This window comes from Heteronotia binoei, chromosome 8, assembly GCF_032191835.1.
Source record: "Heteronotia binoei isolate CCM8104 ecotype False Entrance Well chromosome 8, APGP_CSIRO_Hbin_v1, whole genome shotgun sequence".
Taxonomy (NCBI): Eukaryota; Metazoa; Chordata; class Lepidosauria; order Squamata; family Gekkonidae; genus Heteronotia; species Heteronotia binoei.
The window spans coordinates 41,121,946-41,134,606 of NC_083230.1; the positions used below are offsets into that span (position 1 = coordinate 41,121,946).

The 12,661-nt window shown below is 40.4% G+C and overlaps 1 protein-coding gene across 2 annotated transcripts in view; it reads right to left on the reverse strand.

The window, feature by feature from the left end:
• The window catches only part of SCAF11 (SR-related CTD associated factor 11), a 47,168-nt gene that overhangs the window by 16,243 nt on the left and 18,264 nt on the right, over positions 1-12,661 (reverse strand). The window contains exons 5-8 of one of the 2 annotated variants that reach the window (XM_060244952.1): positions 11,762-11,853; positions 11,240-11,307; positions 3,343-3,392; positions 1,050-1,156 (exon numbers count right to left, since the gene is read on the reverse strand). In XM_060244952.1, coding sequence (XP_060100935.1) covers positions 1,050-1,156; positions 3,343-3,392; positions 11,240-11,307; positions 11,762-11,853 — 317 coding nt within the window. Of the gene's footprint in view, positions 1-1,049; positions 1,157-3,342; positions 3,393-11,239; positions 11,308-11,761; positions 11,854-12,661 lie in introns of those variants that run through there. The other variant, XM_060244951.1, reaches the window with a different exon arrangement.

Sequence of the window (12,661 nt, forward strand, 5' to 3'; positions counted from 1 at the left end):
GAAAATCACGAATACTTCCCCCACACACACCATTTTTTACTTTACTTTAAATACAAACATACTTTAAATATTAACAGTCTTGCAATACTTTGTTGATGATGCCCCACTGCTGTCTGGAGTGGGGTTGTCTACAAAACTAAACGAGTGTTTGTCCACAAACCTATAGTCTTCCCCAGAAAAACAGCTACAACTCCTAAGAGGCAGTACAACAACAGAGACAGGTATACTGGTCAGTATGGGAGGCTTAAATTCAAAATCCCCGGGCTTCCTGTGACATGGGAAAACTGAGTGTCGCAGTACCTCTGACCCAGGAAGTCTGAGTGGGGCCAGGAACCGGGGCCAGAGCTTCTGTAGCATGGTCCTCACAAGAAGCACGCTATGCAAGCATCATAGCACTCCCCCAACCCTACTCAGGCAGCTCCAACTTTCCTTTGCAAACAGAGAGGGGGGGGGGGGGGGGAGAAAGATCAGGTCTTGTGTGGCCCAGTTGCCAACAGTCTGCTGACCAGTATCGGTCCATGAACCAGAGGTTGGACACCCCTGCTCTAGAGGGTACTTCTGTAAGTTTCATACGGAGATTAGGGCTCAGTTGCAAAGATGGGAGACAATCGTATGGGAGTGAACTGAACACACAGATCAAATTTCATGTGCTTTTACCTGAAGCAGTTCTTACCATCTTACCTCTCAAGACAACAGCATGTAACTGCAGGAAAGGAGATTAATGAACTGCATTTCTAGAAAGTCAAGTGAGCTATATTAGAATTCTGGGTACTACAATATTACAACAGCCTATGCCCTGACCTGGATAGCCCAGGCAAGCCCGATCTCATCAGATCTTGGAAACTAAACAGGGCCAACTCTAATTAGTACTTGAATGGGAGACCTCCTTGAAATATCAAGTCAGGAGGACAAGGACAGGCTTTATTCAGCCACCTCTCTAAATATCCTTCAGACCCCCAGTAGAGGTCAGTCACCAGAGGTCAACATGACTTCCAGGTGCAAACACACACACATTTTACGACAGCCTGTGAAAGCAGATTGATACTGACCACTCATTGCGGTGATTAGGAGACTCTCCAGTGAAACTACTGCCGGAAAAAGATCTGTTGCACAAGTTACTTCTGAAGAATCTGTTTGAACAAGTCTGTCTTCTGGGCTATAAAACAAAGTGTTGAATTTAGCACAGAATTCGTTCACCTTTGTATCCAATATCCATAAAAACCAGAATTATTTTTGAGATCCAAACACGTCAAGTGATTTATATGCATCTCAATCACAGAAATTATCTAGATTCTGTGCTGCGTCACAAACGTCTACATTTGTATAGTGCACTTTAGATACATTTTATTTATTTTATTGTATTAAAATATTTATACTGCACTTTACCTCTTGGTTTGTACTTCAATTTCATTTGCTACTAGGTTTACACAACTGCTTAACAGTTTTTCAGTATAAATCTTTTAAACTAATGTTGTTGGGACATATCTGCAGTGGACTGCAGTGAATAAATGTGGGGAAGAACCATCTGGAGACCAATATCAGATTCATTAGTGTGAATTAAGCACTTTGTTTCCACAAAGAATTATGGCTTTTCTATTTAAGATGTAAGAGATTGTCTGAGAGCATCATGCAGCACTCATATTTCAAGGATATGAACTAAAGGTGAGGCAGGTTCCATCCTTCTCTGCAATCTTAGACCAGAAAAGAATCTGACTCTGCCAAAAGTAATCTAAAAAGTAGTGACCTGAGGTCAGACCACCACCTTGAACACATTCCTTGCTGAGCTACACCATCCCCCAATCACAAGTTGTTCTACTTGAACTTTTTGTAACAAATTTCTTCTGCTGTTAAGAGATACCAACAAGTAGTGCCAGATATTGAACTGTCTTGGCATCTGCTCAAAGGCAATCTCCTGAAAAACAAGTGGCAGCTTGCTTTGAAGCTCTGCTATGAATACAATTTCATTAGAAGAGGAATAATATGCAAGTCCATACCTGCTGCAGGTTTTAAGATTTGATTGCAATGTACATGACTAGGGTTACCTGAACATTTATCACCTTTGAAATGAGGCTGAAATGTTCCTTAGTTTCTCTAAGTCACTAATTTTTCTAATGATACATATGTATTACACACATAAAATGATGAAGTAAACCAGTTCTGTTCTCTGTTAAGTTTGCAAAAGCTGGCATCTTTTTTCCAATCAGACTTCATGGACAATGAAGACAGCAGACTACTACGAATGCAATTCCCTCAATACTGATGCTAGTGCAAGAAATAACTTTGGTACAACCAAATGCAGACATGGAACTCTTTTTTTGGTGCAAGAGTGACACACAACCTTTGCACTACTAGAACAACTCTACTTTAAACATATTCCATCTAATAACTCTTTGGTTATCTACTTAAGAAATGATATACATTTAAGACATCACTCCTTCAAACAACAATGTTCACAATTCAGAGGCTACTGAATTGTGGGCCACTCACAGGGGGTTCTACATTCTTTGGGAGAGAAGCAAGTCTCTTGCTGAAAACTACTGAGTTATAAATTTCATTCACAGATACTCTCAATGATCTGAAAATGCTCTTTACCTGAACATCAGATAAAGATGCTCTTTACCTGAACATCAGGTAAAGTTTTTTAAAAGGGAACACAGACAGAGAAATGGAAATTGACCTACTCAAATTTCTAAAAGCATAAGTTTATCTTGAAGGGCAGATTAGAGATGGAGAATAAATGCTATGACACACACATACACTCCTCAGCTCTCCCACAGAGCATGAGGAATAATAGCCAAAAACACCCCAGAGTCTCAAGAAGCAACCAAGATGAGGGACTTCCAGCACACATGGCCATAACCCTGTCATACTACATGGACAGAATTCAAGGTCAGGTGCTGAAGAACCAGTTATCTAGCAGTATCATGCTAACATGCTACTACGGGGATGTATGGATTTTTGAGCTGCATACATGCATGCAGAAGTGATTCCCCAGAGGCCCCAAGCTATCTTAATTTTAAAAATAAATCTATGTTGGTCATACAGATAATGGCTTTTAAAAAGGTATTCTTGGGAAAGCTCTTTCTAGGAACACTCTTGATTTCACAAATAACCAACCTTTCGCAGTTAACTTTCAAAAGAACTGCAGAGGAAGTTTCTGATGGCTTAAAATTAAACAAGAAACTGCAGAATAAGTTTCTGATGGCTTAAAATTAAACAAGAAACAAAAACAGTGTTGTAAGCATATGAAAGAAAAATTCATACAAACTTCATATACATTTTAAAACTCAATAATAAAAAAGTTCCTAGGAATCGTCATAATTTATAAATATCTAAACAAACCTTGTTTTTTTTCACCAGCACAGCATTTTTGTCTTCATTATCTGAAGAGCCTATATAGTAATCAAAATATGCAAAAACTAATTTTAATCAGTCCTAAGGCAATTAATAATTAAAATCCTTTTAGAAAATTATGTAAAAAGCTAAAAAAAGCAAACACATGCAAAATTCAGCAGAAAATGTAATTTGTGGGGATCAGTTTTGAAAACCACTAGCATACTTACATAAACCAGGGGGAAACAGATGGTATCTGTTTGATCTGCAATCTATCTATGGGAATTCACAACATGGCATACAATCCAGCAATCTACACAAATAGGTCAGTGCACCCAGAAGAACTTTTGCATCCCACTCCACACCTATAACAATGTACCACAGTTTGATGTATCTGATATACACTTTTGCTTACAAAAACTTGTGCTGAAATTAACACTGTCAGTTATGTCCCACAAGACTGTATTTTTGCTTAAGACCAACATGACAATTCATCTGGAATCTGTCAGTAGATCAGAGGCCCCCTACATGGTACTGTGGATGCATGGTACCCACCAACATCTTTCTTGGTGGGTGCCAAGTGTTTTGAGAAAGTGGCCAGTGCCATGTCAGGCTTTTCCCTAGCAAGGCTTTTGACTGACCACTAGAGATCTGATTGGATGGGGAGATTTTTAAAAACATTGCTTTGGCCAGCAGACATTTTGTGGTTGGCTCCACTTTCTGAAGCAGCCATTTTGAGGCTACACGCACCACACTGTATCAGAATTCCAAAGGCACCCGAAATTTCAAAACGCCAGGGGACCTCTGCATTAGATATACATCTTTTCAAAAAACGTTTAATGTGACTATGACCTTTATCATTATTAGTAACCACTTACTATGCTGTAGAAGAGCTGAAGGTAGACCTGACATATTTACAAGTGTTGTCCTGCATGTGACACAATGGGCTCCATAAGAACCTTCTGCACACATAGGGCATTAGCTATGTACTAATATGTCTATGTAATTTACTATATTTAAGCAAGACTATATATTTTGAATACGAAGACATATATTTGAACTAATAAGATAATTAGTCAAGAATATCATGTGGGGCAGTTAGTTATTGTTAGGAGATGATTAGGGTTTGTAGAATCTTTCGGGCTCAAGTGCCGTGTTCTACTGGAGAAAGTTTTTCTTCCAGACGTTTCGTTCTCAGCTGCGGAGAACATCCTCAGTGGCGTTGCAGCCGGAGCAGGCGCTCTGACCTTCTTGGCTGCTGTGCATTGAGTGAGGCCAGGGCTGTTGGAGAGCTGCTATTTCTAGGCTGGAGGGGGTGTGGTGAAAGGGCAATTGGTTTGTGGATGTGCCTATTGTTTGGTGGGGCTTCCTGGAAGGGTAGTGAAAAGGAAACTGGCTGTTGAATGTGACCATTGTTCTGTGTTAATTGCTGGGAGGGTTGGAAAGGGTGTGCAGATAAGGAAGATGGTTGTTGACTGTGCTGATTGTTCTGTGGAATCTGCTGGTTCTGCTGATGGGATAGCATTACATCTGGCAAGAGTAAATGCTCTAAGCAACTGTGGAACATGAAGAGTTGATAGATAAGAAGGCAGATGACCAATAGCTGAGGAAATTCCAAAATTCAAAGGGGAGCAAGATGAATTTGCAGCACTGATTAGTTTTTGCAATTCTATATCTAAAATTCTACATTTAATTAGATAATGTGTGCTTGTAAGAGGGGGCATATAGAAAGAATCCATAGATAAACCTAAGGTGGATAATTTCTTCTCTATGCAACAATCCATTTGGACAAGGAGGATTCAGACAGCATTTGATATAAATAGCTCCCAGTCAGCAGAATAGTGCACACGTAGCCAATGTTGAAAGAGCTGCACTGGCTGCCTATTGTGTACCGAGTTCATTCCAAAGTGATGGGACTGACCTTTAAAGTCCTATATGGCCGAGGACCTGACTATCTAAGGGACCGCCTTTCCCCATATGTTCCCAGAGAGCACTGCATTCGGGAACTCAAAATCTACTGTCCATTCCTGGACCAAGGGAGGCCAGACTGGGCTCTATACGGGTCAGGGCCTTCTCAGTGGCAGCACCAATGCTGTGGAATGCTTTCCCCAAGGCCATAAGAACCCTGCGGGATCTCTCCCAATTATAAAAATAAAATATTTGATAGATATAAGCCATGCTCTCATTTCTAACTTATTGAGGCCTGTTTCTAAACAAAGAGTGGCATATGGGACACAGCGTGGTAAACCCATGATTTTCCTAACAAATTTGGACTGAACTCTTTCAATATTGGACTCAAAGGCACTAATCCGCCCTGTTAGCCACCCTGAGCCTGCTTAGGCGGGGAGGGCGGGATATAAATAAAATTTTATTATTATTATTATTAATCCATATTGGAATACCAAACAGTAACTGCAGGATTACTTTGGCCTTATAGATTTTTAAAGCCGTGGGACAAACTGGTTGCCTCTATTAAAGAAAAACCAAGAAATGGCTGAAGTACTAATGACTGCTAAGTTAATTATAGATTTGCGGTGACATGACCAAGTCATGCTGTAGCTACAGTGGAGACCTAGGTATTTAAAATGCCTAACCTGTTTTATTTCTTTCCCATCAAATAGCCAATTGTGGGTTTTACAAGATTTAGGAAAGACCAGTATCTTAGATTTTTCATAGTTCAGATGCAGTTTGTTTTCCTGAAAAAAGCTGAGGCATCTGTTCAACAGACCAAGAGAGAGATATTGGGGTCATGGTAGATAACTTACTGAAAATGTCAAGACACTGTGCGACTGCAATAAAAAAGGCCAATGCTATGCTGGGAATTATTAGGAAGGGAATTGAAAACAAATCAGCCAGTATCACAATGCCCCTGTATAAATCGATGGTGCAGCCTCAGTTGGAATACTGTGTACAATTCTGGTCACCACACCTCAAAAGAGATAAAGCATTGGAAAAAGTCCAGAAAAGGACAACTAGAATGATTAAAGGGTTGGAACACTTTCCCTATGAAGAAAGGTTAAAACTCTTTGGGCTCTTTAGCTGGGAGAAATGTCAACTGAGTGACTTGATAGAGGTTTACAAGATTATGTATGGGATAGAGAAGGTACAGCAATAAGTTCTTTTCTTCCTTTCCCACAATACAAGAACTCATGGACACTCAATGAATTTGCTGAGCAGTCGGGTTAGAATGGATAAAAAAAAGTACTTCTTCACCCAGAGGGTGATTAAAACATGGAATTCACTGCCACAGGAGGTGGTGGCAGCTACAAGCATAGCCAGCTTCAAGAGGGGATTGGGTAAACATATGGAGCAGAGGTCCATCAGTGGCTATTAGCCACAATGTATTGATGGAACTCTCTGTCTGGGGCAGTGATGCTCTGTATTCTAGGTGTTTGAGGAGGGGGGCAACAGCGGGAGGGCTTCTAGTGTCCTGGCCCCACTGATGGACCTCCTGATGGCACCTGGATTTTTTTGGCCACTATGTGACACAGAGTGTTGGACTAAATGAGCCACTGGCCTGATCCAACTTGGCTTCTCTTTTGTTCTTCTTACATCTGGAAAAATGTCGCATCACGATGTTTTCACAGCAGACTTTTTTTACGAGGTGGTTTGCCATTTCCTTCCCCAGTCATCTACACAAGCTGGGTACTCATTTTACCGACCTTGAAAGGATGGAAGGCTGAGTCAACCTTGAGCTGGCTACCTGAATCTAGCTTCCGCCGGAATCGAACTCAGGTCGTGAGCAGAGTTCAGACCGCAGTACTGCAGCTTTACCACTATGCACTATAGAGCTCCTCCACTCTGTGCCACGGGGCTCCTTATGTCTGATTAGGAGTTAAATGAATCTGGTACAGGAAAGCTAAATAGACACCTAGGATTTCTTAAGTGCAAGCCTACAGTATGTCACAGAAGTGAGTACACCCCCTCACATTTTGTAAATATTTAAGTATATCTTTTCATATGACAACACTGAAGAAATGACACTTGGCTACAATGTAAAGTAGTCTACAGCTTGTATAACAGTGTAACTGTGCTGTCCCCTCAAAATTACCCAGCACACAGCCATTAATATCTAAACTGCTGGCAACAAAGGTGAGTACACCCCCAAATGATAATGTCTAAATGGGGCCCAAGTAGCCATTTTCCCTCCCTGGTGTCATGTGACTCATTAGTGGTACAAGGTATCAAGTGTGAAGGGGGAGCAGGTTATCGCTCTCACTCCCTCATACTGGTCACTGGAAGTTCCACATGGCACCTCATGGCAATGAACTAAGGATCTGAAAAAACAAATTATTGGTCTACATAAAGATGTCCTAGGCTATAAGAAGATTGCCAAGACCCTAAAACTGAGCTACAGCACGGTGGCCAAGACCATACAGCGGTTTAACAGGACAGGTTCCACTCATAACAGGCCTCACCATGGTCGACCAAAGAAGTTGAGTGCCCGTGCTCAGCATCATATCCAGAGGTTGGCTTTGGGAAATAGACGTATGAGTGCTGCAAGCATTGATACAGAGGTTGAAGGTGGGGTGGTGGTGGGGGTCAGCCTGTCAGTGCTCAGACCATACGCCGCATGCTGTATCAAATTGGTCTGCAGGGCTGTCGTCCCAGAAGGAAGCCTCTTCTAAAGATGAGGCACAAGAAAGCCCGCAAACAGTTTGCTGCAGACAAGCAGACTAAGGACATGGATTTCTGGAACCATGTCCTGTGGTCCGATGAGACCAAGATAAACTTATTTGGTTCAGATGGTGTCAAGTGTGTGTGGCGGCAACCAGGTGAGGAGTACAAAGACAAGTGTGTCTTGCCTACAGTCAAGCATTGTGGTGGGAATGTCATGGTCTGGGGCTGCATGAGTGCTGCCAGCACTGGGGAGCTACAGTTCATTGAGGGAACCATGAATGCCTACATGTACTGTGACATACTGAAGCAGAGTATGATCCCCTCCCTTTGGAGCCTGGGCCGCAAGGCAGTATTCCAACATGATCCCAAACACACCTCCAAAATGACCACTGCCATGCTAAAGAAGCTGAGGGTAAAGGTGATGGCCTGGCCAAGCATGTCTCCAGACCTAAACCCTATTGAGCATCTGTGGGGCATCCTGAAACGGAAGGTGGAGGTGCGCAAGGTCTCTAACATCTACCAGCTACGTGACCTCATTATGGAGGAGTGGAAGAGGACTCCAGTGGCAACTTGTGAAGCTCTAGTGAACTCTACGCCCAAGAGGGTTAAGGCAGTGCTGGAAAATAATGGTGGCCACACAAAATATTGACACTTTGGGCCCCATTTGGACATTATCACTTAGGGGTGTACTCACTTTTGCTGCCAGCAGTTTAGACATTAATGGCTGTATGTTGCGTAATTTTGAGTGGACAGTACATTTACACTGTTATACAAGCTGAAGACTCACTACTTTACATTGTAGCCATGTCATTTCTTCAGTGTTGTTACATGAAAAGACATACTTAAATATTTACAAAATATGAGGGGGTGTACTCATTTCCGTGACATACTGTACATGTTTCTGTGACATACTGTATATCTGAATCAGGCTTGACCAGAATCATCCTGAACAGTCCTTTAAAAATAAATAGGATTGAAGAATATCACAGTAAGATCATAAACAAAATCTTGGAGGCAAATCTTGAACCTCACTTTTTGGAATTAAATCATCGTTCCAACAGTTTTCTATTACCATTGAAAAGTGGTGTACTTATAAATGCATTCATTGTGACATCAAGAAAATTTTGCTTCAAAGCAAGCATTCTGGATACACACTCTGGGTTCAATGCAGCTGTGATGGATAAAAGGCAGGAGGGCAAGAGATGCTGTGACAGTTATGGGCAGGGAAAGAGATCCTGGCCTCTCTGTGGCTGGGAAGAGGAGAGGAAGGTGTTCTTTGTTGGATGGAGTGCATCCTTTTCTGACTGAAAGGAAAACATACCTGTATTTTGATGTATTAACACTTTTTGATTGGAGGGTCCAAGTATGGCGGGCTTCAGCCTCGGGACCTGGCATCCAGATAGGCTAAGGGCCTTGGAGAACACATGGGGCAGAGGGTCTGCAAAGGAGGAGCTGCTCCTTTGTCTGGGAGGTCAGTTGGGAATTCATTTTTTTCATTCATCAAGGGCTAGCTGTCTCTCCCAGGTGTTTGCCATGAAAGATGACAGAGGGGAATGTTGCTAAGGATGCTTGCAGATGCACCAGGGAGGGAGGCATCATGCAACTAACAAAGACCAGATATACCATGGATTGTAAGTACCTAGTTAGTAACTGTCCTTTTTTTTTTGCTTAGTACACCTAATATGTTCTTATAATATCCTCACTTTGTGCTTTGTAGAAATAAAGTTGTTTAATTACAGAGAGACTGCACATGTCCTTAACCACCTGCTTTGGCTCCTTGGCATGCTAGTGATACATCCCTGTGAAGTTGGCCGGGGGGGGAAGGGGGGGAAGAGTGACTGGATGTTGTAACCCAAGGTGATGACAATGATGGTAAAAGAGAAGGCAAGACTGTGGCTAGTTTTCTCCACAAGGTGACAGAGATCATGACAGCAAACTGGTAATCTGAATTACCAGTTGGATTTATCTCTTCATTTGCAATATTTTTGTCCCTTGAAGAAGTTAAGAACAACAGGCATGAGTCAGCTTTCTAAACAGCTGCAAATAAGAATTGTTGTTTTTTAGAAAGCTCGTGATTCAGTGCTCTGTGCTTTATTGGCAAACATGAGCATTTAATGACATTTTGCTCAGCAATGTTTTGTTATTGTCCACATACATTGGTTTTCTGAGATTTACTGCGTATTTATGAGGTTTTCTAGTCTGATTTCACAATGTAGTCACACCGATATCAATTTGTGTCTTCATTCTCATTAATGGTTGTTTACTTTAGAACACTTGATTTTATTTCAGATGGTGTTGTCAAAGGAATCATTATGTGTATTAGAAGAACATGCAAAACTGAGCTGCTAGCATAGCCAGTTTGGTGTAGCGGTTAAGTGCACGGACTCTTATCTGGGAGAACCGGGTTTGATTCCCCACTCCTCCACTTGCAGCTGCTGGAATGGCCTTGGGTAAGCCATAGCTCTGGCAGAGGTTGTCCTTTAAATGGCAGCTACTTGTGAGAGCCCTCTCAATCCCACCCACCTCACAGGGTGTCTCTTGTGGAAGAGGAAGATAAAGGAGATTGTGAGCTGCTTTGAGAGTCTGAGTGGAGGGTGGGATATAAATCCATCATCATCATCATCATAGTTACATAGTGTTTTGCCCTCTGAACATTTGGTGAATTTGTATTTGAATCATTTTACTTATTCATCTATTTATCATTCTTTTATGCATTTTATACTATTTATGTAGCATGAAAAAAGTGACAAATTTACATTTTAATTTTATATTATATATACTGCATATATTAATTGAAGATTTATATTTTTCTAGGTAGTTTACTGCACATCTTTCCACTTTATATGTTATGCCGTTCTGCACTTTAGTCTTTCTCTGCTTGTTTCTTTTTTCCTTTGATTTATTTTACAATTTAGAGATCCTATCTAATCAATGTGAGTATGACTGGAACCTCTGATGTACACATGACAAACCTTTGCCCATATCAGCATTCTCATTTTCAGTCCTGAGGACACATGATACACTGCATGCAGAAGTGTCACTAACACTGAAATACTGGAAGAAGCCTACATCTGAATATAGGAGGTAGAGAGATCACACTTGCCATGGATCTCTGAATAGAAGCCACTTTTGGGTGGCGTTTCTATGCACAATCTCCTGAGCTGCTGAAATCAGTTCAGCTTTGATACAAATAAAATTAATTACAAAGGCATTTGTAATTTTAAAGCATTAGTAGAATTTCAAGTATCATAGGTAGGCTATGACTGTGAAAAGAATACAAACGTACTGCATTTTTGGTTCCAGCCTTTCCATAAAATTGCCATCAGAGGTTTTCTGAATGCTTTTTCTTGCTTTCTGCAACCAACAATAAATAACAGTTATGCGAACAAAATATTTTGAAGTATGCTAAAGATGGATCAGATTCCTGTTACCAAAAAAGAAGCCTAGGCTCTCAAGAATTTAGCACTGGAAGAATATACAATAGCTTTTAAAAGAAATTGTTGGTTATCTCTATTTCTATACAGCCTTCTGGGACTAGTATTTTTTATATTTATAATAGTTATCTAAAGGTTACTTACTGTGCACAGATATTTACATATAAAATTATATCTAAAAGATACCTATTCAATATTCACATAATGAGCTAGAACAAAATATCAAGAGAATGGTATGGGATGACAAACTGGCAGAGAAGTATATTTTGAGCATCAACTTTATGTACAACCCCCCTCCTTAGAATTTATTAAATGCGTTTCAAATCTGAAAAAAGACTTTGTAAACAACACATTTCACATCATCCACTGCTAACCTTGTGAAGTTTTCCATATTCACAGGGCAATACTTGCCCTCATTACAGCTAATTAGGTCATCTTCTTTGCTTACTTGTTGCTTTATCTGAACCTGCAAGCAATGATAATGTTATAATTAGTCCAAATTAAAATCTAAATAATTTGTTCCAATACTTATGGTCTAGACATCAATTTATGTTACTACTGAAGTTATTCACTTCCATAACACATACTTTACAAATATAATACAGTTGCTTAGTATTACTCTATTTGTTTCCAAAAGAAATTTGACAGTATGTTCTCATTCTAGGAGTTTAGGCAAATCAGACACATATCCAAAAACTTGTTCAATAGAATACCTTTGCTAAATCTACCAGCAAAAAATGAAAAAGCCCATCTTGTCTTAGTGATTCATGAGGTCTTCAACCAACAATTCCTGCTGCAATTCAATCAACTAAATTATAAAAGCACTATACAGCTAATTATTAAAAACACTAAAATATGTGTTATTGGAATTCCTCTTTACATGTTCCTAGCTTATCATTACAAAAAAGTGCTTAAGATAAATATGAACTTTGTAAAAAAGAGAAAGAAGATCTCAGTGCAAATCACTCTTTCCATTCTTCTCACCTTGTGCACTGCTGTGCATAAGGGAATTTCTTGCTGATGACCCTCCTCCCTTCTCTCCCCCTGAATCTGCACACCTCCTGAAATCAGAATGCACTGAGCTGGTGGGACTGCTGCTGGAATCTAACAGCATACATGAAGGAACAACTACAGCAGGCCCCAAGTGTTTAATTATGGTTATAACATGGTATTGGAAACTGTGTTACAGCATCAGTACAGAATTTGCATAATTAAATTTTCTTAATTCTTGTATTTCATCACAATTACTAGTCCATATTTATACCATTTAAGAT